The sequence below is a fragment of the Hemicordylus capensis genome, chromosome 1, assembly GCF_027244095.1.
Source record: "Hemicordylus capensis ecotype Gifberg chromosome 1, rHemCap1.1.pri, whole genome shotgun sequence".
NCBI lineage: Eukaryota > Metazoa > Chordata > Lepidosauria > Squamata > Cordylidae > Hemicordylus > Hemicordylus capensis.
This window is the reverse complement of record NC_069657.1, coordinates 444,930,556-444,956,309: the sequence shown is the minus strand read 5'-3', so window position 1 is coordinate 444,956,309 and position 25,754 is coordinate 444,930,556. Positions and strand designations below refer to the sequence as shown.

The 25,754-nt window shown below is 46.4% G+C and overlaps 1 protein-coding gene across 6 annotated transcripts in view; it reads right to left on the bottom strand.

Annotated features, from left to right (window-relative positions):
• The window catches only part of VRK2 (VRK serine/threonine kinase 2), a 90,300-nt gene extending 65,289 nt beyond the window's left edge, over nucleotides 1-25,011 (bottom strand). For 2 of the 6 annotated variants that reach the window (XM_053246524.1, XM_053246571.1), the window contains exons 1-5: nucleotides 24,733-25,010; nucleotides 18,012-18,220; nucleotides 4,652-4,707; nucleotides 3,049-3,118; nucleotides 2,310-2,397 (exon numbers count right to left, since the gene is read on the bottom strand). In XM_053246524.1, coding sequence (XP_053102499.1) covers nucleotides 2,310-2,397; nucleotides 3,049-3,118; nucleotides 4,652-4,707; nucleotides 18,012-18,147 — 350 coding nt within the window. In that variant the 5' untranslated portion in view covers nucleotides 18,148-18,220; nucleotides 24,733-25,010. Of the gene's footprint in view, nucleotides 1-2,309; nucleotides 2,398-3,048; nucleotides 3,119-4,651; nucleotides 4,708-18,011; nucleotides 18,221-24,732 lie in introns of those variants that run through there. The other 4 variants (XM_053246541.1, XM_053246550.1, XM_053246531.1 and 1 more) reach the window with 4 other exon arrangements.
• Between the last annotated feature and the right edge of the window lie 743 nt (nucleotides 25,012-25,754).

Below are 25,754 nucleotides of genomic sequence, written 5' to 3'. Positions count from 1 at the left end.
ACATAAGAACAGCCCTGCGGGATCAGGCCCAAGGCCCATCTAGTCCAGCATCCTGTTTCACACAGTGGCCCACCAGATGCCTCTGGGGAGTCACAGGCAAGAGGTATGTGCATGCCCTCTCTCCTGCGGTAGGAATATGAACGGAACCGGCTGGCCTGGTTCGGTTTGAGTTTGGACTGGACTCAAACCTGACCAGACCAGTTCGGTCTGGCACTCCTTAGAACCCCCCCACCCCCCCCACACACACTTTGGTTCGGTCCGGGGGAGTACGCAAAGTTTTTTGGGAAGGGATTTTTTTTAACCTTTTGCTCCTTCGGGGGGCTTCCTCTAGGCCGCGGAGGGGTCCGCAAATGTTTCCCCTCCCCCCGCCAGCCTCGTTCATCACCGCCGCGACGCGTTCCACCCCCTTTTTCGGCCCTTTCGGGCCTCCGTATATTGGCACAGCAGCAATTTTCTCTGCCGCCACACATGCACAAATGGCCTCTGCGAGGCCTGGCATGGTCCAGGGCCTCACAGAGGCCATTTGCGCATGCGTGGTGGCGGAAAAAATGGCCACCGCGCCAACATACGGAGGCCCAAAAGGGCCGGAAAAGGGGGTGGAACGGGTCGCAGAGGTGATGAACGAGGCCCCCCGAAGAAGCAAAGGGTTAAAAAAAATCAGGCGGTGATTAACGAGGCCAGCAGGGAGAGGGGGAACCTTCGTGAAACGCCCCCCCCCGCCGGCCTAGAGGAAGCCCCCTGAAGGGGCTAAAGGTTAAAAAAAAACCAAACCAAAATCGCGAACCCCCGAACCACTGGGGTGGGGTTGGTCCAAGGTCAGACCAAACAGGGAGGGGGTGCAGTTTGACCCCGGAACTGCTGAACTGAATCAGTTTGCCATAGAACCAAACCTCCTTCAAACGGTTCACACATCCCTATCCTGCGGTTGCTCCCCTGCAACTGGTACTGAGAGTCAACGTGCCTCTGAGGCTGGAGATGGCCTACAACCACCAGATATTATATGCATAAGAGGTGTGTTTGTTTATGCTGATTTATAAATATCAGTGTTTTTAATGGCTTGTGGTTTTCTTTGCCTCTAAATTTGTTTCAGTCTTAGTCTCTGGAGTGTGGACATTGGGATCAATAATGGAAAGTTACAACTGTACTTGCACATGGACATTGTGCAGGCAAGTGCTTGTGCTCCAGACTAGTCTAATGCAGCTGTGCTAGACATAGAACAAGGGTGTTGCACAGAGGAAGGGTCATCATAGGAACACGGAAAGCTGCCATATACTGAGTCAGACCATAAGTCCATCTCACTCAGTACTGTCTACCCAGATTGGCAGCGGCTTCTCCAAGGTTGCAGGCAGGAGTCTCTCTCAGCCCTATCTTGGAGATTCCAGGGAAGGAACTTGGAAACTTTTGCATGTAAGCATAAGGATGCCCTTCCTAGAGCAGCCCCACCTCCTAGGAGAAATACCTTATGGTGCTCACCTGTGGTCTCCCATTCAAATGCAACCAGGGTGGACCCTGCTTAGCAAGTATCTCTTTGAGACTAATGCAAGCAGAAGACGTTGGCATGTTCTATACACTCCTAATGCAACCTTGTACATGACTCCCGGAAAAGATCTTCCACTAGGTCTTTCACATTATGGAGCAGTACAGATTCTCGGAGATCTGCAACTTTCTCACACAAGTGCAACTTTGCTGCCCAAGCACACAGTCCATCCGTCCATCTGCCCCCATGCTGCCTGGTACCAAATCAAGCCTTCGGTCCATCTAGCTCAATGCTACACTACTTTGGTCCTCCAGCTGTTGCAACACTACAGCTCCCATCATCCAGAGCCACCATGGCCAGCAGTCAAGGATGATGGGGGTTATAGTGCCTGCGAGACACTATGTTGTGCAGCCCTGATCTAGCCCAATAGTCGAACTGGTAAATAGTTTTCCAGGGTCATAGGCAGAGGTCTCTCTCAACTCTTCAAGACCCAGTTGACTGAAGCAGCCAAGGATTGAACCTGGGGACCTCTGAATACCAGTTGAAAGGCAGCCACAGCAGGAGAGAGGGCATGCCTTCACCTCTTGCCTGTGGGCTCCCCAGCGGCATCTGCTGGGCCACTGTGGGAAACAGGATGGTGGACTAGACGGGCTTCCTTGGGCCTTATCCCACAGGGCTGTCCTTATGACCTGCTGCAGACAAAGATGTGTGTTCTATCCACAAGCCATGGACTTCTCCCTTCTATTTTAAGGAAGGAAAAGCTGGACTCACCACCCCAACATGCTGGTGGTTTTTTTAAATTTCACTCCATTTGTATGTGTATATTCCTTACCTTTTGCCATTGTGTTCAGCCTGGCCTGCTCCATAGAAGACAGGAATCCCTAAAAACGCTAGATGTTTCTCCTTCTTCCATCTATTAACTACCAAAAAGATAAAATTTAAAGAAAAGAGATTTTAGAGTCTATTTCTCTTCAAAAGCAAAACCAGTTTAGTTTTTGAAACTGTTGTCAGAAATCATCATTAAGACCAAAAACATGCTTTAATTAATTAATTTATTTGATTTCTATACCGCCCTTTCAAAAATGGCTCAGGGCAGTTCACATTAAAACAAAAACAAATAAAATCAATTAACAGTTAAAATCAAACACAATATAAAACCAATTAACAAATAAAACAGTTTAAAAACCTGGAAGGCCAGGCCAATTGGACAGGTCTTAAGGGCTCTCCTGAAGGACAATAATGAACTCAGATTACAGATTTCTGCCGGAAGTGTATTCCACAGCCCAGGAGCAGCTACAGAGAAGGCCTGCCTCTGAGTCGCCACCAGATATACTGGTGGTCACTGAAGATGGACCTCCTCAGATAACCTTAACGTGCGCTGAGGATCATACAGAAGGCAGCACTCTCTAAGGTAACCTGGACTTAAGCCATGCTTAATGACATGTTTACTACTGCAGAAGGTAACGTGTCCTATGAGTGACATAGTTCAATCTCAGCAAGCATGATTTATTGCCCCTTTAAAATGTATACATGCTAAACCCACACAGGACCGTTGCGCTGCTCAAACTTACGGTCCTCTTGTTTTGCAGCTCGCTGGTAGAATTTCAGCTCAGAAAACAAGGGTCCATTTTCAAGATATTCCTGCATAAGACAAAAAAGTTTGGTGCTGCAAATCCTTGGACATGACATGCAAATAAAGTTTAAGTATTATCCAGTGACTGAAAATCTCTTCTGCATTATGAACCTCAGATGGACCTCTAGTATAACCACATGCAAGTCTTTTCTTTATCCAAGCTCCTAGTTTAGGGGGCTAAAACTGATTAGCAAGTTTCAAAATGACAGGCTTATTTTTTCAAAAAATGGGAGTGCATGTCCATTTCAAGCTCTCTGTCTCTTTAAAGTCAGTTCACAACTTTCCATCCCATTTTAGTGCAACCAAGGAATAGCACCCAAGGTAGGGCTACAGAAGCAGAGGAAGTCTTGGTACCCAGTTAGAAGATAACTTGGCTTCTGTGAGAAAGAACTTTAGAACATAGGAACATAGAAAGCTGCCATATACTGAATCAGCAGGCAGATGCTCTTCCCAGAGTGGCCCCATCCCTGAAGGAGAATATCTTATGGTGCTCATACATGTAGTCTCCCATTCAAATGCAAACCAGGGCAGACCCTGCTTAGCAAAGGGTACCATTTATGCTTGCTACCACAAGACCAGCTCTCCTCCCATGTTCCTCCCTCATCATGTTCAATGCAGGTATAGTAGTGCCCTATCTGTACTCTGCATTTAAGAACATAAGAACAGCCCTGCTGGATCAGGCCCAAGGAGGCCCATCTAGTCCAGCATCCTGTTTTGCGCAGTGGCCCACCAGATGCCGCTGGAAGCCACAGGCAGGAGTTGAGGGCATGCCTTCTTTCCTGCTGTGACTCCTCTGCAACTGGTACTCAGAGTTTGTCAGGGCCTGTACTCAAGTCCATTTACGTATAGTCATTCACACAGAAAGCCCACATAGGTGTACACAGACACCTATATAGGTTAATGTCTGCACAGGGGCCTTATATCAGCTGCCTATTCCAGTTTCCACTCCACCCACAATGGCTTTGAAGCCTCCTTCTCGCCTCGCTCTTCCAGTTGCCTTCCGACCTATATGACACTACATCAGGGGTGGGCAAACTTGGCCCTCCAGCTGATTGCTGAACTACAACTCCCATCATTCACCAGCCACAATTTATTGTGGCTGGGGATGATGGGAGTTGTAGTCCAGCAATCAGTGGGAGGGCCAAGGTTGCCCACCCCTGCCCTATATGATGGTAAACACACAGAGCAGGAAGTATTCAAACAGAGAAAATCAAGAGTATAGAACAGCATTACAGTACACAAACAAAACAACAACGGACCCACAGATTCAAAAACAAACTAGGCCCTCCAGGCCACCCATTGAGATTCATACATCAGAGGGCGACTTGGGCCTCCCATGCTCCTTGCCACAGGAGGTCCCCTCACCCTGGCCAGAGGCTCACTGCAAAGTGGGAATAGGAAATGATGTATTCGTCCAACATGGTTATTAAGACGGCAGTTAATCAGGAAACTATGCAATCCACTTGAATACAGCAACTTGCAGCCCTGTGCCAAGAAAATTCTTTTTTTTGGGAAAAGAAAAAAAAAGATATGAGAATTACCACTTTAATGACATGATCTGCGCTGTCGTCTACAGGAACATCAAGGCGGGGGGAAGCTGCAAGACACAATGTGGGTTGGGGGAAACAAACAGTTATGGAAGCACCGATTCCTCTTATCACTGAACAGAATTCCAGCTAAGCAATAAAAGGTGCCATGTGCTATGTTCCACACAAAGAACACGACTATGTTTGGTAAAGCTGCTATCCAAATAAACAGGGGAATGCCACCTCACGGCTGGAAACTACAGAAATCATCTCAGATACTTCCACATACAGCACTCTCACTGTGTTTTCCCCATGACCTCTTGCTGAGATAAATCCCCATGATTCCTAGTTGTACAGACTAAAAGTCAAGGCCAAAAATTAGCCCCAAAGACCAAACAGTTAATATATGGGAACTTGGGACTGGGTCTTCTCTGTAGCTGCCCCAGGACTTTGGAACACACTCCCTGCTGAAATAAGAGCATCTCCTTCTCTGTTTGCTTTTAGGAGGACCCTGAAGATGTACCTATTTTCCCACGCTTTGAACTGACATTTAAATTTTAAATTTTAATGTGTGTTTTTATCAATTGTGATATTATCTGTTTTTATGCATTTTAAATGTTCTGTTTCATATTATATTTTAATCTGTACACCACCTAGAGATTTCTATACTAGGAGGAATAGAAGAAATGCAGTGAAGGAAGGAAGGAAATATGGCAAAGCTGAGATCTGAACTCAAGGCCCTTCTCCTCCAGGACAAGGAGGGCAAACCCAGCCCTTCAGTCGTTGAATTACAACTCCCATGTTCCAGAGTCACAATAAATTGTGGCTGGGGATGATGGGAGTTGTAGTTCAACAACAGCTGGGGGGCCATGTTGGCCCAACCCTGTTCTAGGGTAAATATTATGTATCAGAGGATGGGGTTCCTGTACCCTGAATGGAAGGGCACTTTCTCTCACTTAAGTGGCACGACAAACCAGACCAGCCAAAATTCCCTCTTCTGCCGTGGTACAGCAGCTTCATCCTTTATGGCAGGGATTGTCAAGTGGGAGTTCCCTGGCCTCTGCAGTGATTACTCTCTCTTCTCCCTTCACACCCACCCAGCCCCCACAATTTGACCCTTCCCTAGGTGCTCAACAGCAGAGCAGTGAAATCCTACAATACTTGTGCCCAATTCTTCATTCCAACACAGAGAATGACATCATACTAGACAGGGGTAAAGAAATGTTGGCTCAGTTTATCAGCCAGACAAAATATTTTACTCATCAAGTTATGTTGGTACATTGCTCATCAGCATTTTTTCCCGCCACTCATCAGGCATAATTTTTCACTTGTCACAGACTAGTGGATTTCTACAGCCCCGACAGTAGAGACATTCTGGGATTCCCCTAACATGAGTCATAATCGGACCATCCCTAATAATAGTCTCTAGTGGCCACCTAATGGCGCAGCGGGGAAATGACTTGATTAGCAAGCCAGAGGTTGCCAGTTCGAATCCCCACTGGTATGTTTCCCAAACTATGGGAAACACCTATATCGGGCAGTAGCAATATAGGAAGATGCTGAAAGGCATCATCTTATACTATGCGGGAGATGGCAATGGTAAACTCCTCCTGTATTCTAAAAAGAAAACCACAGCGCTTTGTGGGCACCAGGAATTGAAATCGACTTGATGGCACACTTTACCTTACAGGGCTGCTGTTATGGTCCCAACTAGCTCGTTCCTTCAACCTCTGGCTGCACCAACCTCTCCCCCTCTGGCCGGCACACACGTACATCATGTCACTCTCCAATTGCTAGGTCTTTCAATAAGCTTGGAAGGCTCTTTAACTAATGTAAGGAAAGCTGGACTGTGTGAGGTGGACACTGGCTGACATCCAGAAGACATACCCCTTGTGGGAGGACACTGCACCAAGTCAGCTGTGCTGGTTACTAGGGTTCCCTGTTACAAGCATTTCCAGACGTTGTTGACTACAACCCCCAGCATCCCCAGCTGCAATGGCCTTTGACTGGAGATTATGGGAGTGGCGCAGTGGGGAAATGCTTGCCTAAGTGGAAGGTTGCCGGTTCGAATCCCCGCTGGTACTATAACGGGCAGCAGCGATATAGGAAGATGCCAAAAGGCATCATCTTATACTGCGTGGGAGATGGCAGTGGTAAGCCCCTCCTGTATGCTAAAAAGAAAACCACAGCGCTTTGTGGGCACTAGGAATTGAAATCGACTTGACGGCACACTTTACCTTTAGTCAACAACATCTGGAAATCCCTGTTACAGGGAACTGTTCTGGCTACCTGTGCTAAGCAAGGAGCTTGTGCAACTACAGCAGACCTCACTGACCCCTGCTAAGTGAGCAGAGAGACACCTTTTAAAGGGCTGATTTCTCTTATATTTAGCAGGGGGAGAGCAACTGGCCCTATCCAACCCCAGCACAGCATCCCTCCAGTGGCTGTTGCTGGATCTACCTTATGTGTTTTTGTTTTGTTTTTATGATTGTGAGGCCTTTGGAGACAGGTTGCCACTTTATTTATGTATTACTTATTTTTCTATGTAAACCGCTTTGAGAAATATTTGGTTGAAGAGCAGTATATAAATATCTGTCGTAGTAGTGGTGGTTTTAATGGAAACGTTTGCACAAGAGCACTATAGGGCAACAGTGCCCTTGCAGAAATCCCCACTTTTAAGCACAACTCCTTGAACGAGTACAAGTTTGTTCATTCCACAAGCATTCCACTCCTCTGAATATCAGCCATGAAAATCAGATTTCACTTCATACGTTTTACAAAAACTCTACGGATTTCTTCACTGAGCTGGGGGGTGGGGAGAATTGGACAAGATGACTTCAAAGCTCCCTTCCAACTCTAACACTCTAGGATTTGAAGAACCAGCCTCCAACTGGTGAGGGATATGACCTCCAACTGGTCAGGGAATACACCTGTCCTCAGTGCTCACTTAAGGAACTGGTCTTCCTTGCTCTATTGCTTCTGACTGTCTGTCCTGTTAAGCTCCAAGCCAATCATGCTGATCAGTAGATAGTGAGAGCAAAACAAGGTCTTATATACCATACCTCAATCCCTTGGCTTGTTTTCCCCTTTCTATTTTAAAAAATACCATTTACACTGGATCATGAAATCCAAGAGTTTTGGTCGACTTGCACTGCAATCTTAAATGATTGGAGGGAAACACATATGAAGCTACTTTCTCGGAGAGGAGAGCTGGTCTTGTGGTAGCAAGCATGACTTGTCCTCCTAGCTAAGCAGGGTCCACCCTGGTTGCATATGAATGGGAGACTAGGAGTGTGAGCACTGCAAAATATTCCCATTAGGGGATAGAGCCGCTCTGGGAAGAGCATCTAGGTTCCAAGTTCCCTCCCTGGCATCTCCAAGATAGAGCTGACAGAGATTCCTGCCTGCAACCTTGCGGAAGCCGCTGCCAGTCTGTGAAGACAATACTGAGCTAGATAGACCAATGGTCTGACTCACTAGAAGGCAGCTTCCTATGTTCCCATGTACTGAGTCAGCTATTTGGTCTTTCTAGCCCAGGATCGCCAATTCCAGCTAGTCTTTCTGAGCACAGCTCTCCGGAGACTGAACCTGGGACCTTCTGCATGCAATGCATGTGCTCTTCCACTGAGCAATGGCGCCTCCCCACAGCTTTTATTAGTTTTAATAAGCAAGAGCAACATCAGAGCACGCTTCGGGAGGAAATTGCCTTTTCCTCCCTGCTCACTGGCAGCCTGGCACCACGGCACACAGAAGTCCAACCAAGTAACTTGCTGGTTTTATTTGCCAGCTGGAGCCTGCCAGCTTTCACGTAACGGCGTTCAATTTTGTGGCAATCATCTTTTGGAGTAACGGAGGAAGCGGCTGCAGTAGATCTTAGGGAGTCAGTTTTGCAGGCAAAGTTTACACAGTGGGGAAGGTAAAAACAGTGCCTACTGGCAATTAAATAGAATTCCCAACTCTTGTCCACAGCTGATCTCATTGTTACTGCTGGAGGTTTTGGCAAAGCATGCTCATTTTGCAAATATGGATGGCCTCAAGAAAGTGGCTTGTATGCACACTAAGTAGCTTTTTTAAATCCAATGGTTATGAAAATTTGAAGAGTAAATAATTTCCTCTGAGCTTAGTTTACCCACCAGCATCACAATAGCCATGATTTGTAGCCATATTTTAGGACCAGGAAGTGCAAATGGCCATTTTAAGGTGGCTTATTTTAATCAAGAAATTTTGTTTCTGGATTAACCACTCTTACAACGCAATTACTTTCATGGTTTCCTCATTCTCTGTCCTCCTCTTCTTCTACCCAACCCAACACACACCCCACACACAGGCTTCCTCAACTTGCATCTAAACCAGGGCTGCTCAACATTGGCCATCCTGCAAATGTTGGCCTACAACTCCCATAATCCCTGGCTACTGGCCACTGTAGCTGGGGATAGGAACATAGGAAGTTGCTGTATACCGAGCCAGACCATTGGTCTCTCTAGCTCAGTATTGTCATCACAGACTGGCAGCAGCTTCTGCAAAGTTGCAGGCAGGAATCTCTCTCAGTCCTATCTTGGAGAAGCCAGGGAGGGAACTTGAAAACTTCTGCTCTTCCAAGAATTGCTCCATCCCCTGAGGGAGGGAACTTGGAGCCTTCTGCATGCAAGAATGCAGGTTGGCCTTCCCAGAGCAGCCCTATCCCCTAAGAGGAATATCTTACAGTACTCACACAAGTAGTCTCCCATTCAAATGCAAACCAGGGTGGACCCTGCTTAGAAAAGGAGACAGGTCATGCTTGCTACCAGAAGACAGCTACCTAAGATTCTTAAAGTGGTGGCACTGGGGGTTGAACCAGGAACTTTCTGCATACAAAATACCTACTCTGCCAATGAGCTATAGCTCCTGCTTAGTGAGCCGTTTATAATCCTGCAAGCACACTTTCAGCAGCGCTGTGTGTACCATCATCCGTCAGGGTGGTTGGGGCACCTTTTCTTTTTATTCCCACTTAAAGACAAACTTAGCACAATGAGCACTGTAGCACATGAGGAGAATGCACAGCTTTCCACGGCTTTTCCAAGTAGGTATTTTGAAGAGAGAGAGAGAAAGAAAGAAAGAAAGAAAGAAAGAAAGAAAGAAAGAAAGAAAGAAAGAAAAGAAAACCAACATTTCTACTTGGGTGCCTGAGAAAGAATGTGCGATTCAGCTCGTACTACAATTCTGGGAAATGGGAAGGTGCCATGAGTAGCCAAAGGAGATGCAAGCATCTCTCATGGGCTTACTGCAACTCGGCTTTCACGCCATGTGCATGCAAGGAGGAACAATGCAACTATACTTCCCATACCATAAACACTGCAGGGTCACATGTATCACACTCACTTTGAGTTGTCGGATCTCAGACACACACCTCCAAGCACAGCCCAGCCATAAGCTGGACTCTCTTGTGCTTCCAAAGCAGTCCTCACCATGGGGCTCAAACTAGTCCCTGTGTAACAGAGACTAAGAGAGCTAAGAGAGCATCTTCTTCACTACGAGCCCCACCGCCCACTGAGGTCATCGGAGGAGGTCTGTCTCCAGTTACCACCGACTCCTTTGGTGGCTACACAGAGATGGGCCTTCTCGGTCACTGCCCTGAGATTGTGGAATGTGCTCCCTGCTGAGATATGATCCTCCCCATCTCTGGCAATTTTCAAAAAACACCTGAAGACCCATCTTTTCGCCCAAGCTTTCCCAGATTTTTGAAATTTTTTAGGTTTTAATCTCTGGTTTATTTTAAATTGTTAAATTGTTTTAAGTTTTTGCATGTGTTTTTAACTTGTTTTATGCTATTGTTAACCGCCCAGAGACAAAAGTTTGGGGCAGTGTACACATCTGAGAAATAAAATAAATAATTAATAAATAAAATAAATCCCAAACCAGGCAGCCATGGTGCCTAAAACACTAGGATGCCTAGACTAGGATTTTAGAGTCAGAGGGTTTTTTGAATGAAATCTTTGTCCCAAGCAGCCTTATTTCTGTTCTAAGTATGTTACTTGCAAAAGAGATAAAGCAAAGTCCATTTACCATCAACAACGTCTGTCACTAAGTCTGGAAATTGTGCCAAGTGTCCATCACCTGGCTCCTAAATTTTGGGGCTAACTCCTACATGCAAAGAAAACTGGTCAAGATCAGATAGCACACCTGATCCACAGTTTTTGAGCCAGCAAAGCTTTGCTTGTTGATATAAACCGAGCTCACTATCTATCTATCTATCTATCTATCTATTTATTTATTTAATGAATGTTTTCCTGTCAACTTCCCTTTTTTTTTTTTGACCACTTGGACTCTTGGGCTAATAACAAAACACAACATTTGACAAGTTCTACCTCTACCAGGGTATCTCCAAAGGACAAAGAGGCATGGGAGCAACAGGTTTCTCCATTTTTTGTGTTCTGTAATGTGTACTAGGGAGGAGCAGAGAAAAAGAGCATCCCATACATTTTCATGGGCAACTTGTTCCTTTATCTCCATCTTGTAAAGCACTCCAGAGACCCTATGCAATTGTTCTCCTCATCTTGTCATTGATACGCTGCCTTGAATATGCAGTTCTGACACTCCATCCTTTGGACCACACCGAGTTTTAATTCTGTATTTGAAAATTTCATCCCAACTTTCCCTTTCTGAATGGGAGTGCTCAAGGCATCTTATGTAATTAAACGCACAACATGAACAGCACAAACACAACAAGAATAATAAATCAACAAAAGAACAAATAAAATAGATTCAAAAATCCAATTAGGTAGTAGACCAGGGCTGCTCAAACTTCGGCCCTTGGAAGGGCCAAAGTTATGGCCTACAATGCCCATAAACCCTGGTGACTGACTGCCATGGCTGGGGATTATGACAGTTGTAGTCCAAACCAGCTGGAGGGCTGAAGTTGAGCAGCCCCACAAACATGCATGTCAAGTAAAAGTAAAGTTACGCAGGGGTTAGCAACCCCTGGCACAGGTGCCAAGAGTGGAACATAGGAAGCGGCCTTATACCAAGTCAAACCATTGGCTCATCTAGCTCACTATTGTCTACACAGACTGGTAGCAGATTCTCCAAGGTTGCAGGCAGGAATTTCTCTCAGCCTTATCTTGGAGATGCCAGGGAGGAATCCTGGAACCTTCTGCATGCAAGTGCTCTTCCCAGAGCAGCCCCATCCCCTAAGGGGAATATCTTACAGTGCTCATACACATAGTCTCCCATGCAAATGTAAACCAGGGCAGACCTTGCTTAACAAAGGGTACAATTCGTACTTGCTACCACAAAACCAACTCTCCTCCCAGGTGCCAGCTTGCCATGGCACCTAGAAATGTAAGCTTGGCATCCTCCAGGCTTGGTGGGCCACCTCCAGCCTCAGAGGCATGATACCTCTCAATACTAGCTTCAGGGGAGCAACAGCAGGAGAGAGGACATGCCCTCACCCCTTGCCTGTGGGCTTCTGTAGTGGATGAAAGCCTTTGTCTCAGAGCAAGCTCACGAGAGGGAAAGAAATTCTGAATCATCCCTGCTGAGCTGTCTGACTAGGTTTTTCCTAAAACTATTCCATATTATCGGTAGTTAGCACTGTAAGACGCTGCCACCAAGCACCCTAAAAATTTCAGAGAACTGGACCAGTCGATTGGGTACTGTAATCCAAGGTCCTTCTGTAACTGTGTATTGGGCAAATTAAAAAAAAACTTTCCACATGTAAGCTTACATGGGATGAGAAAAACTGATAGCTGCTGAGCGTTTGAGGACATATGTGTTTGCACCAGAGTAATCTCCCTTCAGAGGGGGCCCTTTTCTTGAGTTAAAAACAGACTCGGAGAGGCTTGTAAAAAGAAAAGAACTAAAAAAATGTTTTATTCAATTACTACAGACTGCTTCCATCTGAAGCTTTCTCAGCTTTTATATAGTTAAGAATTCTTAGCAGGATTACAAAAATAGGTTGTCTTAATGCATGCTTAAATGTTTACAGAGGCTATTGCAATGCCCTTGGTGTTTTGAGCATAGGCTATGTTTCTTAATTCAATTACGTGGCAAGTAAACAATACTAGAACATTATCAGGGATATACAAAGCACACACACAAAGAAATATAAGTTTCTAACACAATGTCTGACTAAAACCTTTCCCTAAATCAATCTTTCCGAAGCCAAAGCCCTGGCTCCTTGCCTTGAACTCATCAAACTCCTCACAAGAATTCAAGCTTCCTGCCCTCCTGTCTCTCCAGGATCTGTAGAATTATTCTCCTGCAGCCAACCTCCATGGCCACATGTCCTCCTGTGCACCTCCAGCCTAGCTTCTCTCCACAAATAACCTCCCTGGCAACAGCTTTCTAGGTCCCACCCACCTGTTGAATGGCTGAGCCCTGGAGTTGACCAGTCTGTCAGTCAAGACAGGGTTCACTTCTGTTGAACTCTTTAGAGGGAGGGGAGGCTGATCAATACAGCTTGTCAGAAGCATCTGGTGGACCACCGTGTGAAACAGGATGCTGGACTAGATGGGCCCTGGGCCTGATCCAGCGGGGCTGTTCTTACATTCTTATGAACATAATAGGTGATGGACGGATGCAATCAAGAGGAAGAATGAGCAAGCAAGGCAAGGGAGGGTTGTTCTCCCCTCCTCCTGATCACATGGGTCCCTTACCTGTCTCAGCCAGCCAGACATGAGCAGGAAGCAGAGGGAGCAATCAAGCAAGATGGGGAGTCCATTACCCCATGGAGTGGGGGGGAATCAGTGCAGGGTTACACAGTGAGCCCCCCTCATGCAGCAGAGGGCAATTTGGCTCCTAAAGCCAGAGAGAATTTGTCAAGGCCAGTTTCTGTGCATACTTCAGAAAGTAGCCACACAAAAAGGCCTCATCAGATGTTAGAGCAGGGGTTTCCAACCTCATGTTGTTGTGGAACAACCTCGTGTTCCAACCTCATATATACAACTCCCATATATCTCCCAGGCTCAATGGCCAAAAGTGTAACCCAACAACATTTAGGAGCCTAGGAAGCTGCCTTATCCCGAGTCCTTATATCATTGGTCCATCTAGCTGAGAACTATCTACACTGACTGGCAATGGCTCTCCCAAGGTTTCAGGCAGGAGTGTCTACCACCCCTACCCAGAGATGCCAGGGAGTGACCCAGAGGCCTTCTGCAAGCAAAGCAGCTGCTCTCCCGCTGAGCTACAGCCCCATCCCCTAAGGGGAATATCCGACAGCAGGCAGCGCTCACATGTAGGCACCCATCCAAATCCAAACCAGGGCAGAACCTGCTTAGCCAAGGGGACAATTCATGCTCACACGTGTTCCCAGTAACAGGGATCCCAGATGTTTTTGACAACATCTCCCAGAATCCCCAGCTGCTATGGCTTATGCTTGGGGCTTATGGGAGTTGTAGTCAACAACATCTGGGGATCCCTTTTAGAGGGAACACTGAAGGGGAGGATTGGAAGAATAAGGCAGGAGCATTTCCTGTTCCTGACACATACCATTAATCAAAAGTTACTCCAACACGAATACGATTAATTTGTATATTCTGCTTTTCAACAGAAGTTTCCAAAGCAATTTACACAGATATAAATAAAGATGGCTCCCTGCCCTTAGAGGGCTCACAGTCTAAAAAAAGAAACACAAGGTAGATACCAGCAACAGCCACTGGAGGGATGCTGTGCTGGGGATGGAGAGGGCCAGTTGCTCTCCACCTGCTCAATAAAGAGAATTACCACTTTGGAAAGGTGCCTCTTTGCTCAGTTAGCAGGGGAAAGCTTTTTCCTTGTTGAAGGAATTAAGAATTAAGGAATTAAATTACATGTGTGTCTAAATATCTCCCATCTACTGAGGTTTGGCCAGTGGTTCTCCCCTCTCTCATCGGCCTCAGAACCTTGGTAGACAACAGATACAATTTAATTCCTTCACTATCTCTAAATTAATCCAGCTAAGAAGTCTATTCCCTTCTTAATCAAACCCAGGTCACAGAATGAAGGCCGTGTTTATTTTCAGGTACCCTCTTTTTTAATTCCCCCAAGTAGAGTATCCTCAACAAGCAGAGTTTGCCTCTTGCAGAAACGACTGTTTTGACTTTCAGAGCCGACTTTAACCTCAAGAGCAAAAGTGATGCGCTTCGGCATTTCTGGATGTCCCTCTGGGCTTTGGAATGCTTCGCTGTGCTACGCATGGTGGCTTCTGGCAGAGCTCAGCTCCTGACCATCTGCTATCCTGTCTCAATGCCCATTCAGAAGGTGGCATGCCAGTTTCAACAGGGCCTGGCTGCCAATTAGAGAGGAGTTCAGGAGTATTCCGCACAACACAGCTAGTGCCATGTCTTGGTGCCAATGTTAAGGAGTGTGCATGGTAGCAAATAGTCTGGCATCACCTGAGCATCTGCTTATGGACAACCCTCCTTTCTAAGCTACTAGTGTGTGTCCTTGCCATTGTATACTTCTTAACTCGTTCTCTTTCACAATGGGCAGAGAGCTGGTCTTGTGGTAGCAAACATGAATCACCCCCTTTGCTAAGCAGGATCCATCCTGGTTTGCATTTGAATGGGAGACTGCATGTGACCAATGTAAGATATTCCCATTAGGGGGTGGGGCCACTCCGGGAAGAGCAGATGGTTCCCAGTGCCCTCCCTGGCTTCTGCAAGATAGGTCTGAGAGAGATACCTGCCTGCAATCTTGGAGAAGCCGCTGCCAGTCTGTGTAGACAATACTGAGCTAGATGGACCAAGGGTCTGACCCAGCAGAAGGCAGCTTCCTCTGTTCCTAAGGAACAAGGATTGTCAGAAACAGAAGCCATGTAAATCACTTCTTCCCCTTGCAACATTTCCACAGCAGTGTGGAATATCTCACAATTCTGCAGGCAAGGATACAAAACACAGAATGCGGTAGTGGGTGCAAAATCCAGCTTCTTAAGACTTTCAGCTTTAATTTTAAAAAAAAGATTCCAGCCCTTATGGCTGTAAAGCTGCGCATGAAAGTGGCAAGAGAAATTTATTTTGTCAAAACTAATGGCCATAACAATTGGACAGAACTCCTTCTACTTCAGGCTACAAACCACAACTGATTCATTGGTTAAAACTGCCTAGAGCCTTTGGAGTCAGGCAGTATATTAAATTAAAATAAATTAAAATAAATAAATAAATAAATAAAATAATAAATAAATAAAATAATGAATAATAGATTAAAAGATTGAGAATATTTTAAATCAACTAAGAATGCCATTCTTGAGTAATCAGGCAGTACTTTTTAAAAGCGTTAAATACTTATAAAAACTGGAGGATGGCAGGCATGACAGGGCTGCACAACTTCAGCCCTCCAGCTGTTTTTGGACTACAGCCCCCATCATCCCCAGCAGTCAGAGATTATGGGAATTGTAGTCCAACGTCTGCAGGAGGGCCAAAGTGGTGCAGTTGTGATCTAATAGGTGGCATTCCCCCTTTATTCCCACTTAGGAGGAAATACCTTCAACAATAGCACCAGCTATGACCCATCTAAGAATGGGGGAAAGTATGTTTTCCTCTTCTACTCTACTGGACCACTTATGTAGAAGCCTGGCTCCGTGAGATGTCCCTCACTCCTGCCTCATGATCCTCCTAGCAATTCTAATTGGAGTTTAGGTTAGAAATACACCAGGATTAGTCGTGACATCCAAACCAACAATTCTTGGTTTATACCAACCAACTTGCTTCAAATAAACCTAGATATGTAAATACAAGGGTCGAAGGGGTTTCACAACTTGATTTCAAGCAAGATGGATTGAATAATCCACAATCAGTTAGTTTGGACATCGCAACTGATCCCAATTTCTTTCTAGCCTACATTGGAAGTAGAATTTCTTGGAAGCTCACATGGGCAGGAATGGGTAGGGGTCCTTCCAAGGCTCAGGAACATTGCATGGAACCAAGTTTTTATGGTGGACGTGCATGATGTCCGAGTGGACCTTTTGTTTTGGTCATACTCAAGTGCACACAGATGCAATTGATCAATCAATTAACAAATCAACAATCATTTGCTCAAACCACTGAGATGTCTTTTATCAGGCGAAGGCCCTAACCACAACGATAAAACCCCAAACCTGTAGCAAACAGGAAGATTAAATTAGAAATAGCTTTTACATACTGTTTTTCAGTGGAAAAGATTTCAAAGTGGTTTACACAGAAAAAGAAAATAAGATAGCAGCTCCCAGTCCCTCAAAGAACTCACAGTCTAAACAGAAATACAAGGTACATGCCAGCAACAGGGAGGATGCTGTGCTGAGGCTGAACAGGGCCAGGTGCTAATAAATATAAAAGAATCACTGCTTTGAAAGGTGCCTCTTTGTCTAGTTAGCAGAGATAAAATATAAAAATTAAAGTCACAGGCATAGCTTCAGTGTGGCAGGAGACCATATTAGAGTACATGGTCTTTCCTAAGCCAACAGAGGAATTGTGTGAGATATCCTCAATTCTTTACCATCCATTAACCGTTCAAAGCAGCTTGAAAGCAGGTAGGTAATTCCTGTTGAGACCTCAGAGACTGGGTTCAGAACAAGATCAGCAGGCTGTGGTAAAGTTTTCGTGTCCTGAGCAGTTCCCTGCCTTCCAATGACTAGCACAACACAGAATTTCTGGGGTACAAAGTCTTTTTTTTTTTTTTAATGGCAGGATTATGCAAAAATAGGGGAAACTGCAGATCATAAGAACATAAGAACAGCCCTGCTGGATCAGGCCCAAGGCCCCATCTAGTCTAGCATCCTGTTTCACACAGTAGCCCACAAGATGTGGCCCACGAGAAGCCCACAGGCATGAGTTGAGAGCCTGCCCTCCCTCCTGCAACTGGTACTCAGAGGCATCCTGCCTTTGAGGCTTGAGGTGGCCAATAGCAGAGATTCTCAACGTCGGGTCCCTAGATGTTATTGGACTTCAACTCCCATAATTCCCAGCCCCAATGGCCTATGGTTGGGGATTATGGGAGTTTGGGTCCCCAGATGTTATTGGACTTCAACTCCCATAATCCCCAACCATAGGCCATTGGGGCTGGGAATTATGGGAGTTGAAGTCCAATAACATCTGGGGACCCAATGTTGAGAATCCCTGGCCTATAGCCCTCCAACCGGTAGCCGTGTATACAAATGTCAGAATAGCATTTTTCTTGGCACAGAATGTGGGTACAGAATTTCAACCCATTTTCTAACCATTTACACAATGCTGTGTGCTCCCCTGGCTAGATTCCTATAATGCCCTGTACATTTGGGCTGCTTTTGACCACAAGGGCATTTTACATTACACATCGTTTCAGCAAGTTTTTAATTCTTTAGCTGTGCAGGGGTCTCAGCATTCGCCTCTCTTCACACCCAGAACAGGGACACCACCATCATGCATAGATTGCAGAGCAGTTTTTCTAGTTCCATGCCATACGTTACCTAGGTAGATCAGTCCAAATCCTCCCTGCGCAACCAAAGAGCCTAGTCTCCACTCCCTCTTTGCTGTGTCTCTCAGTATGACTCCTTCTTGGAGGGGAACTGGGAGGTTGCTTTTCCCCTGCCTTTTAGGAGGCATCACGCCTTAAGGAGGAAGAGGAAGATGCCAATCCTTAGGAAAATGTAGGCTATGAAGGTTTCCCAAACGTTTCCTACAAAAAAGAAAATAAAACTGAATCATTGCATGTTTATAGGTCATGTCTTCCACTTAATTGCCTCTCTTAATTCCTCTTCAGACATTATGTTGACAAGAGAACCTTGTTTTATACGGATTATGTGCTGTTTCATGTATTCACGGGTATCTAATTGACATCCAATTTCAATGGCCACAGATACAAAAGGGTTAAAGCCCATGTATCTGCAGTTCCTAGAGTGCTGGAAGTGACTGTGGAGGTCACTTCTGGCCACCATTTTGTCCGCTGGAGCCATTTTGTGGCTAATTTCAACCAAAAAAAATTGAAAAAATATGCAATTTTGGTGACCATTTGGGACCAGGGGTGGAGGGTATTGCTGGATGCCAAAGGACCCATGGAGCACGGTAGGGCACTATTTTGGCCTGTTCTGGAGGTTTTTTCTCTGTGTGTGTTTTTTAGTCGGGAAACCTAAGCCCCGTATTCCCGTAGACTTAATTACTCTTTATCCGCTGTTTCGTTACCAGCAGTAATCTGCGGGAATGGAACTCCCGCGGATAACGAAGTCCACTCGTATTTGCATTCAGATGTCTGTACTCATGCACATGTGATTGTGTGAATGATGGCACACACTTTCATTAGAAAAGTGAACCTGGGTACAGAACCCCCGAGATGTAGGACAGAGAAAGGAAGTGTCGTGCTATACATGCATTCAACATATAACTGCACGTAAATACAGATCTGTATGGGTGTGCACTGCACACAGATTGCACTGCGTTCAACACAACGTGTGAAGAGGGCTAAAGCAGGGGCAGGCAAACCTGGCCCTCTCGTTGTTCATGAACTACAACTCCCTGACACAGTATGTTGGAATGATGGGAGTCAATATACTGTGGCGGGGGGAGGGGGTGATAGGAGTTGTAGTTCAACTCCTCTGGGCTAAAATGTCATTCAAATGGAGCAGCGGATTTAAAACTTCTCACTCATCATGAGGCAAAATGAAACTAGAACTGTTGCTGGGTTTCGCCCCTCCCTCCACCCACTCTTCCGAGACGTTCCGTGACAAACATACAGACATTTCGCAAGTGATGCTTTTCCTAGCATAGATTTAGAGCAGAGGAGAAAACCTCACCTGCATAATCTCCATGCACTGCTGCAAAAGGCAGAGGGGAAGTAAAGAACTAGAGGAGAATTTCCCTGCCAGCATCTGCTACTTTACTCTTACCAATGGCAAGCACAAGGAAGGCCAAAGGAGGCAGGAGGGCTTGTGGTACATTTAAAAGCCTAGTGGTGTGCAACAAAACACATCTGAATCGAGTAGCAATTGAGCATTCTGGGTCCCTTTTCATTCACCATGTCTTTTGCCTCTGGACTGTGGATGGACAAAGACCCCGATAATGCAATCATTCTGGAAAGCCCAGGGAGTCAAACTGGACATCAACAGAGTACTGTACACAGCTGCTGCAGCTGTAAGCTGAGCCAGCGTGGTATAGTGGTTAGAGTGCTGGACTAGGACCGAGGAGACCCGAGTTCAAATCCCTATTCAGCCATGATACTTGCTGGTTGACTCTGGGCCAGTCACTTCTCTCTCAGCCTAACCTACTTCACAGGGTTGTTGTGAGGAGAAAATTAAGTATGTAGTGCACTGCTCTGGGCTCCTTGGAGGAAGAGCGGGGTATAAATATAAAAAATAAATAATTAAAAAATAATAAGAAACAAGATGCCGAACTACATGGGTCCAGCCCTCTCCTCCTGCAGCATGTCTGAGAATTTACCCACATTCTAATGTTGCAGGGAACATAGGAAGCTGCCATACAGCAAGTCAGACCATTGGTCCAACTAGCTCAGTATTGTCTACACAGACTTGCAGAGGCTTGCAGGCAGGAGTCTTTCTCAGCCCTATCTTGGAGATGCCAGGGAAGGTACTGGGAACCCTCTGCATGCAAGCATGCAGATGCTCTTCCCAGAGCAGCTCCATCCCGAGGGGAAGATCTTACAGTGCTCATGCATGTAAAACCAGGTAGAACCCTGCTTAGCAAAGGGGACAAGTCATGCTTGCTACCACAAGGTTCTCCTCATCCTCAAGCCACATCAGTGGCTGCTGGCAGTGAGTGTTGAGGAGACCCATAGAGAACATATTGACGTCATGCCTAGAGATAAATTCTACTAGTATAGGCTCTCTCAACACTGGGTCCCCAGATGTTGTTGAACTAGAAATCCCATCACCCCCAGGCACAATGAATATCTGGGGATATCCTGTACTAAACACCATGGCCAGAGGATGACCTACATGAGGATGATGATCCCTGCTGAATCGGATCAACTTTCTCAGACATGATGCAAGAGGGGACTGGATACACAGCTGACATTTTTGGTGGCAATTGCACATTTAGGTTTATGCCCAGTTTGGCCCAGAATGTATTTTGGGCACTCAACTCAGAAGAGATTGAGTTGGTTGTCCATGTGCTTTTGTGGTGTGTGTCTTATACGGACCTCAGGCAAAGGTTAATCAAATCTGTTTTTAAAAAGGTTCCGGGATGCTCTGACAAATTTTATGTCAAAGACTTGTTAATAGACAAGGATTCATCAATTACATTCCTAGTTGCAAAATTGTGTTGCTCTGCAATATGAACCCATTGCATTCTGTTGGAAAATGGGCCAAATTAATGCATTGTCGTGCAATTAGTATGTCTGTGTAAAAAAGTACATAACTGTTTTAGGTGTATTGGTTTTAATAAAGACCATAATAAAGACTGACTGGCACTCAATTATCACCAGCATCTAAGTCCATATGCACCAAGTAAAGGATTACCAGCCCAATCCTATGCATTTTTTTCCTCAGAACTTCCACAGAGTTCAATGAGGCTTTATTCAGCACCTATATCTGCAATACGGGCATATCAGTTCTGATATACAGAGTTCTCGCAAGCCATATTAAGATCATTTATGGTTGAACTTTCAATTGCTTTGAATGCATTATGAGAACAAAGCATTTTATATAAATACTAGATCTCAACAATAGTCTACATTTAACCCTAACATGACCAGAAACACATAGGGGCTACACACAGAGAAGCTAGCTCGAGCTTCAGTGGCTGTAATCACCAGTTTTACTGTATTTACCTGAATCCAACCCCTAGGGGGGTTGTTGTTTTTAAAAAAGTTCTTTGGTGTTAAAAATCAGGGGATGGGAAGGAATGAGGCCCAAACCTCTTTCATTATTGTAAATAGGATTTCTGTGCTTGCAAGACCCTATGTATTTAAAAAAAACAAAACAAAACTGGCAGGGTCAAATGTTCATGGCTTTTGTGAAGCAAGTTTCAGTTAAGGATGATGCAATGCACTGGTTGGATTTTGGAGAGAAAGAGAATTTTAATTGCATTGGTTATACATTGAAAAATGGAGGGAACTTTGAGTTGTACTAATTGGATTGTTTAAAAAACTGTTGGGGCAAAAATGTGAATATATATAGAGAGAGTTAGAGTTGAAGCTAGAGCTGGAAAGAGTTGAGATTGGAAGCTTTGAGAGAAAGAGTCCTAGAGAAAGTCAGAAGAGTTGGACTTGAAGAAGAGGTAGTTGAAGCTCCAGTCCAAGCTGAGAAAGTTGGGAGTTCTGGTGAGAGACTACAGAACTGAAGAATTGCTGGCACAGAGCTGTTAAAATCACTCGCAGAGAGGTGAAATCTCTGCAGAAAAGAAGTCACTAAGGACGGGAAAGAACAAGACCTGAGGCTGAACTACGAGTTGCTAAAAGTGATCGTCAAGGACTCTCCGTTAGGGCTCAGTAACAGTCAGGTTGGTGGGTGCATTTTTGACCACTTTTTGTCTGTTCCTTGTGCTCTTTTGGTTGATGGTTTTTATTGAACTAATGACAAAGTAACATTTCTTGTTTATAGAAGAGTTGTCGCTTCTGTGACCCTACACCTATAGGCCTAACCAAAGTTTGTTTTTGCAATAGAAGGTTGAAAGACTGTTCTGGTAGACTCAGCCTGGAGCACAAAAGTTTACTTGGTGGCAGCAGTTAAACAGGGGAGATCCGGTCTCCTGTATCCGTGTCTGCTGTTAACAGCAGAGCAGATCCTCCACAGGGGGTCATCTTAAATTCAGGGCCCTGTTAAATTCAGTTGTCTTCTGCTAACTGTCCCCTGCTAACTGAGCAAAGAGGCACCTTTTCAAAGTGTCAATTCTCTTTATTGAGCAGGGGGAGAGCAACTGGCCCTATCCATCCCCAGCACAGCATCCCTCCAGTGGCTGTTGCTGGTGGCTATCTTATGTTTCTTCTTAAGATTGGGAAACCTTTGGGGACAGGGAGCCATTCATTCATTCATATTTAAACCCCTTTGGGAACTTTGTTAAATATCTGTCGTTGGCTTCTTCTATTCGGGGAAATACGGGTAGCCTCTTCTCCAATGGTGCCCTCCCTATGCATGAAAGGCTGCCATTCACTCCTATGGGGAAATGTAAAAAGCACTGCATTTGTTGGCAACACTAATGTGAAGAGAGCAAGCATGAATTGTGGTAGTAAGCATAAATGTGTGGTAAAGGTAAAGTGTGCCGTCAAGTCGATTTCGACTCCTGGCGCCCACAGAGCCATGTGGTTGTCTTTGGTAGAATACAGGAGGGGTTTACCATTGCCGCCTCCTGCGCAGTATGAGATGATGCCTTTCAGCATCTTCCTATATCACTCCTGCCCGATATAGGTGCTTCCCATTGTCTGGGAAACATACCAGCAGGGATTCAAACCAGCAACCTTCTGCTTGTTAGTCAAGCATTTCCCTGCTGCACCACTTAAGGTGGGGTAGCAAATATGAATTGTCCCCTTTGCTAAGCACTGTTTGCCCTGCTCTGCATTTGAGTGGGGGACTACAAGTGTGGGCACTATAAGATATTCCCTTTAGGGGACGGGGCTGCTCCGGGAAGAGCACCGGCATACTTGCATGCAGAAATCTCCCAGGCCCCTCCCCAGCAACCCCAAGATAGGGCTGAGAGAAATTCCTGCCCGCAACCTTGGAGAAGCCACTGCCAGTCTGTGAAGACAATACTGAGCTAGATAGACCAGTGGTCTGACTCAGTATATGGCAGCTTCTTATGTAGGGCCAAACCTAGCTCTTCAGCTAACACCAGGTGGCCCGATCCTCGCTGACTGCAGTGCAGAGAGGTCACATCCCTCATGCAACACATCTCCACGGGCTTTGCAGTATAACCCGCCAGTTCATCGACCGGGAGCCAGGGTGGTGTAATGGTGCTTCAGACTAGGGCCAGGATATGCAGGGTCAAAGCTCCACTCAGCCACTGGGTAAGGAGAGCTGGTCTTGCAGTAGTGAGCTTGAATTGCCTGCTTTCCTAAGCAGGGTCTACCTTGGCTTGCATTTGGATGGGTGACTACATGAGAGCACTATAAGGTACTTAGGGGATAGGAATGTGGCTATAGGTCAGTGGAAGAGCGTGCAGAAGGCCCCAGGTTCGATTCTTGGCACTTGCAGGCAGGGCTGGGAGAGACTCCAGCCCAAGGCCTTGGAGAGCCACTGCCATTCAGTGGAGGCAATACTGACCTAGATGGACCAATGGTCTGACTCAGTATAAGGCAGCTTCCTATGTTCCTAAGGCAGCCTATGTTAACTTTGGGACAGTCACATTCTTTCTCTCAGCCTATCCCTTTAGTATTTTGTCCTAAGGACCTGGGGTGTGTGGGGGGGCACAAAAGGAGGCAGCTTGGGTGCCGCCCCTCTCTCCCATCTTACCGCCTGCAGGCTGGCCCTTCATCAGGTAAAGCTGCACAGTTAACTGCCAGTCTGTGCAGGAGAGAGAGAGCAGCCACCCCAGCTGCCTCATTGCCCACCCTCCCCCGCCAGCTCCTTAGGTGAAGTGGGCTAGCCTACCTCCTAGGGTTGTTGTGTGGTTAAACCTGAGGTCTATGGACTTTTTTGGGGGGGGGGGCTGTATTTTGCCTGGCTCAAGTGGCACAGCAGGGAGCTGCTTGACTAACAAGCAAAAAGTTTCCAGTTCGAATCCCTGCTGGCAGTATATCAGGCAGCAGATATAGGAAGATGCTGAAAGGCATCATGCCATACTGCACGGGAGACGGCAATGGGAAACCCCTCCTGTATTCTGCCAAAGAAAGCCACAGGGCTCTGTGGGCGCCAGGAGTCGAAATCGACTCGACGGCACCCTTTACTTCACTTCTTAGAGAGAAAGGGTAGTGCAGACATGTCAAGAAGAAGAACGCAACTACCAGGCGTTTGTGCTCCCTTGTTTTTTGCCAGTCCAAACCGCACCAGCTCTCTGTGGGCAGGGATGCCCAGCACTCGCCTCCCAGCAGCCTTTACAGCGTGCGAGCCGCTCTTCACTCTTCAGCAGCCCAAATGTGCAAAGCGGGGGAGGGGTGTGGATGCTGATGGCGGAGGAACCTGCTGCTGCCGGCTGAACCAAGCACTCCAGACTCGTTTGGCTCCCGCGAACCCACCCCACTCCAACCCCTGCCCAGGGGCACCCCTTTCCTCCTCTCTCTTTCTGAGAAGCACAGCACCGACCTACCCCTGTGGCAAGGCGGGTCCCTTCTCGGGCTGCACCCCCGGCCGGGACAGCCTCCTCCTGCTGCTCCTTCGGGAAACTTTGTATCTTCCTCCTTCTTTTTCTTTCTACTCCGGCGCCTGCCCGCCGAGGCCAAGGCTTGCCAGCGGGAGCAGCGCCGCCCCACGCACGCAGCTGCTTGGTCACGTGGGCAGCCCAGGCCGGCAGCGGCGGAACCCCCAGAAGCGCGCGCCCGGCCGCGAACGGCCCAGTCACAATAGGAGCCGGCCGGCAACTTAGCGCGCGTGCTTCGCCCGGGACAGCCTATCAGAGGCGGAGTGGGCGGGATACAAACCGGGTCCTCCTTTCCCGTCGTCTCCGGATTAAATCCAAAGCAGACGCGCAAGTGGGGAGCGGGCGCGCGCGTGGGGGTGGGTGTGTGTGTAGGGGGGGGGGGTTGAGTGCGCGCGCTCTGTGTTCTCTTATGTTCTGTGCGTGTGTTGCGTGATGCGTTTTTGTGTTAGAGGATGCAAGAGAAAGTGGAAGGACGTAATCCTAAGAGCAGAAGCGTTCTTTCAATCGTTCTCTATCAAATTTGTAGACCGCCCCAAACTCCCGCTTCTGGGCGGTTTGCAACTATCTATCTATCTATCTCAGTACCCACACAGAGAATACCACTTTGATACTCAACACAAAATTACAAGTTACAAAAGCGGGGGAAACCCCACAAGTGTTACCAATCACAATGACTACGACGTTATTAACATGAGTGCAAGTTGATATGTCCACGATGCAATGTGCATATTAACTCCAGCTCTCAACAAAACGACCTTTTATTGCGCGCGCGCACAAAAGCTTTCAGTTAGTCGAGAGTTTTGTTGAGGGTTATTAACATTAGAAAATTACTTAAAATTTGTACCTCCTTTGAAGCCTTTTTATAATACTCTCTCAGGAAAGGAAAACCTCGCAAGCATAGGAAAATCATCCTGTATAATACGATTGCCGTAGCCTATAAGTAGGTTCCATACCTCCAGAAATCTGTCTTG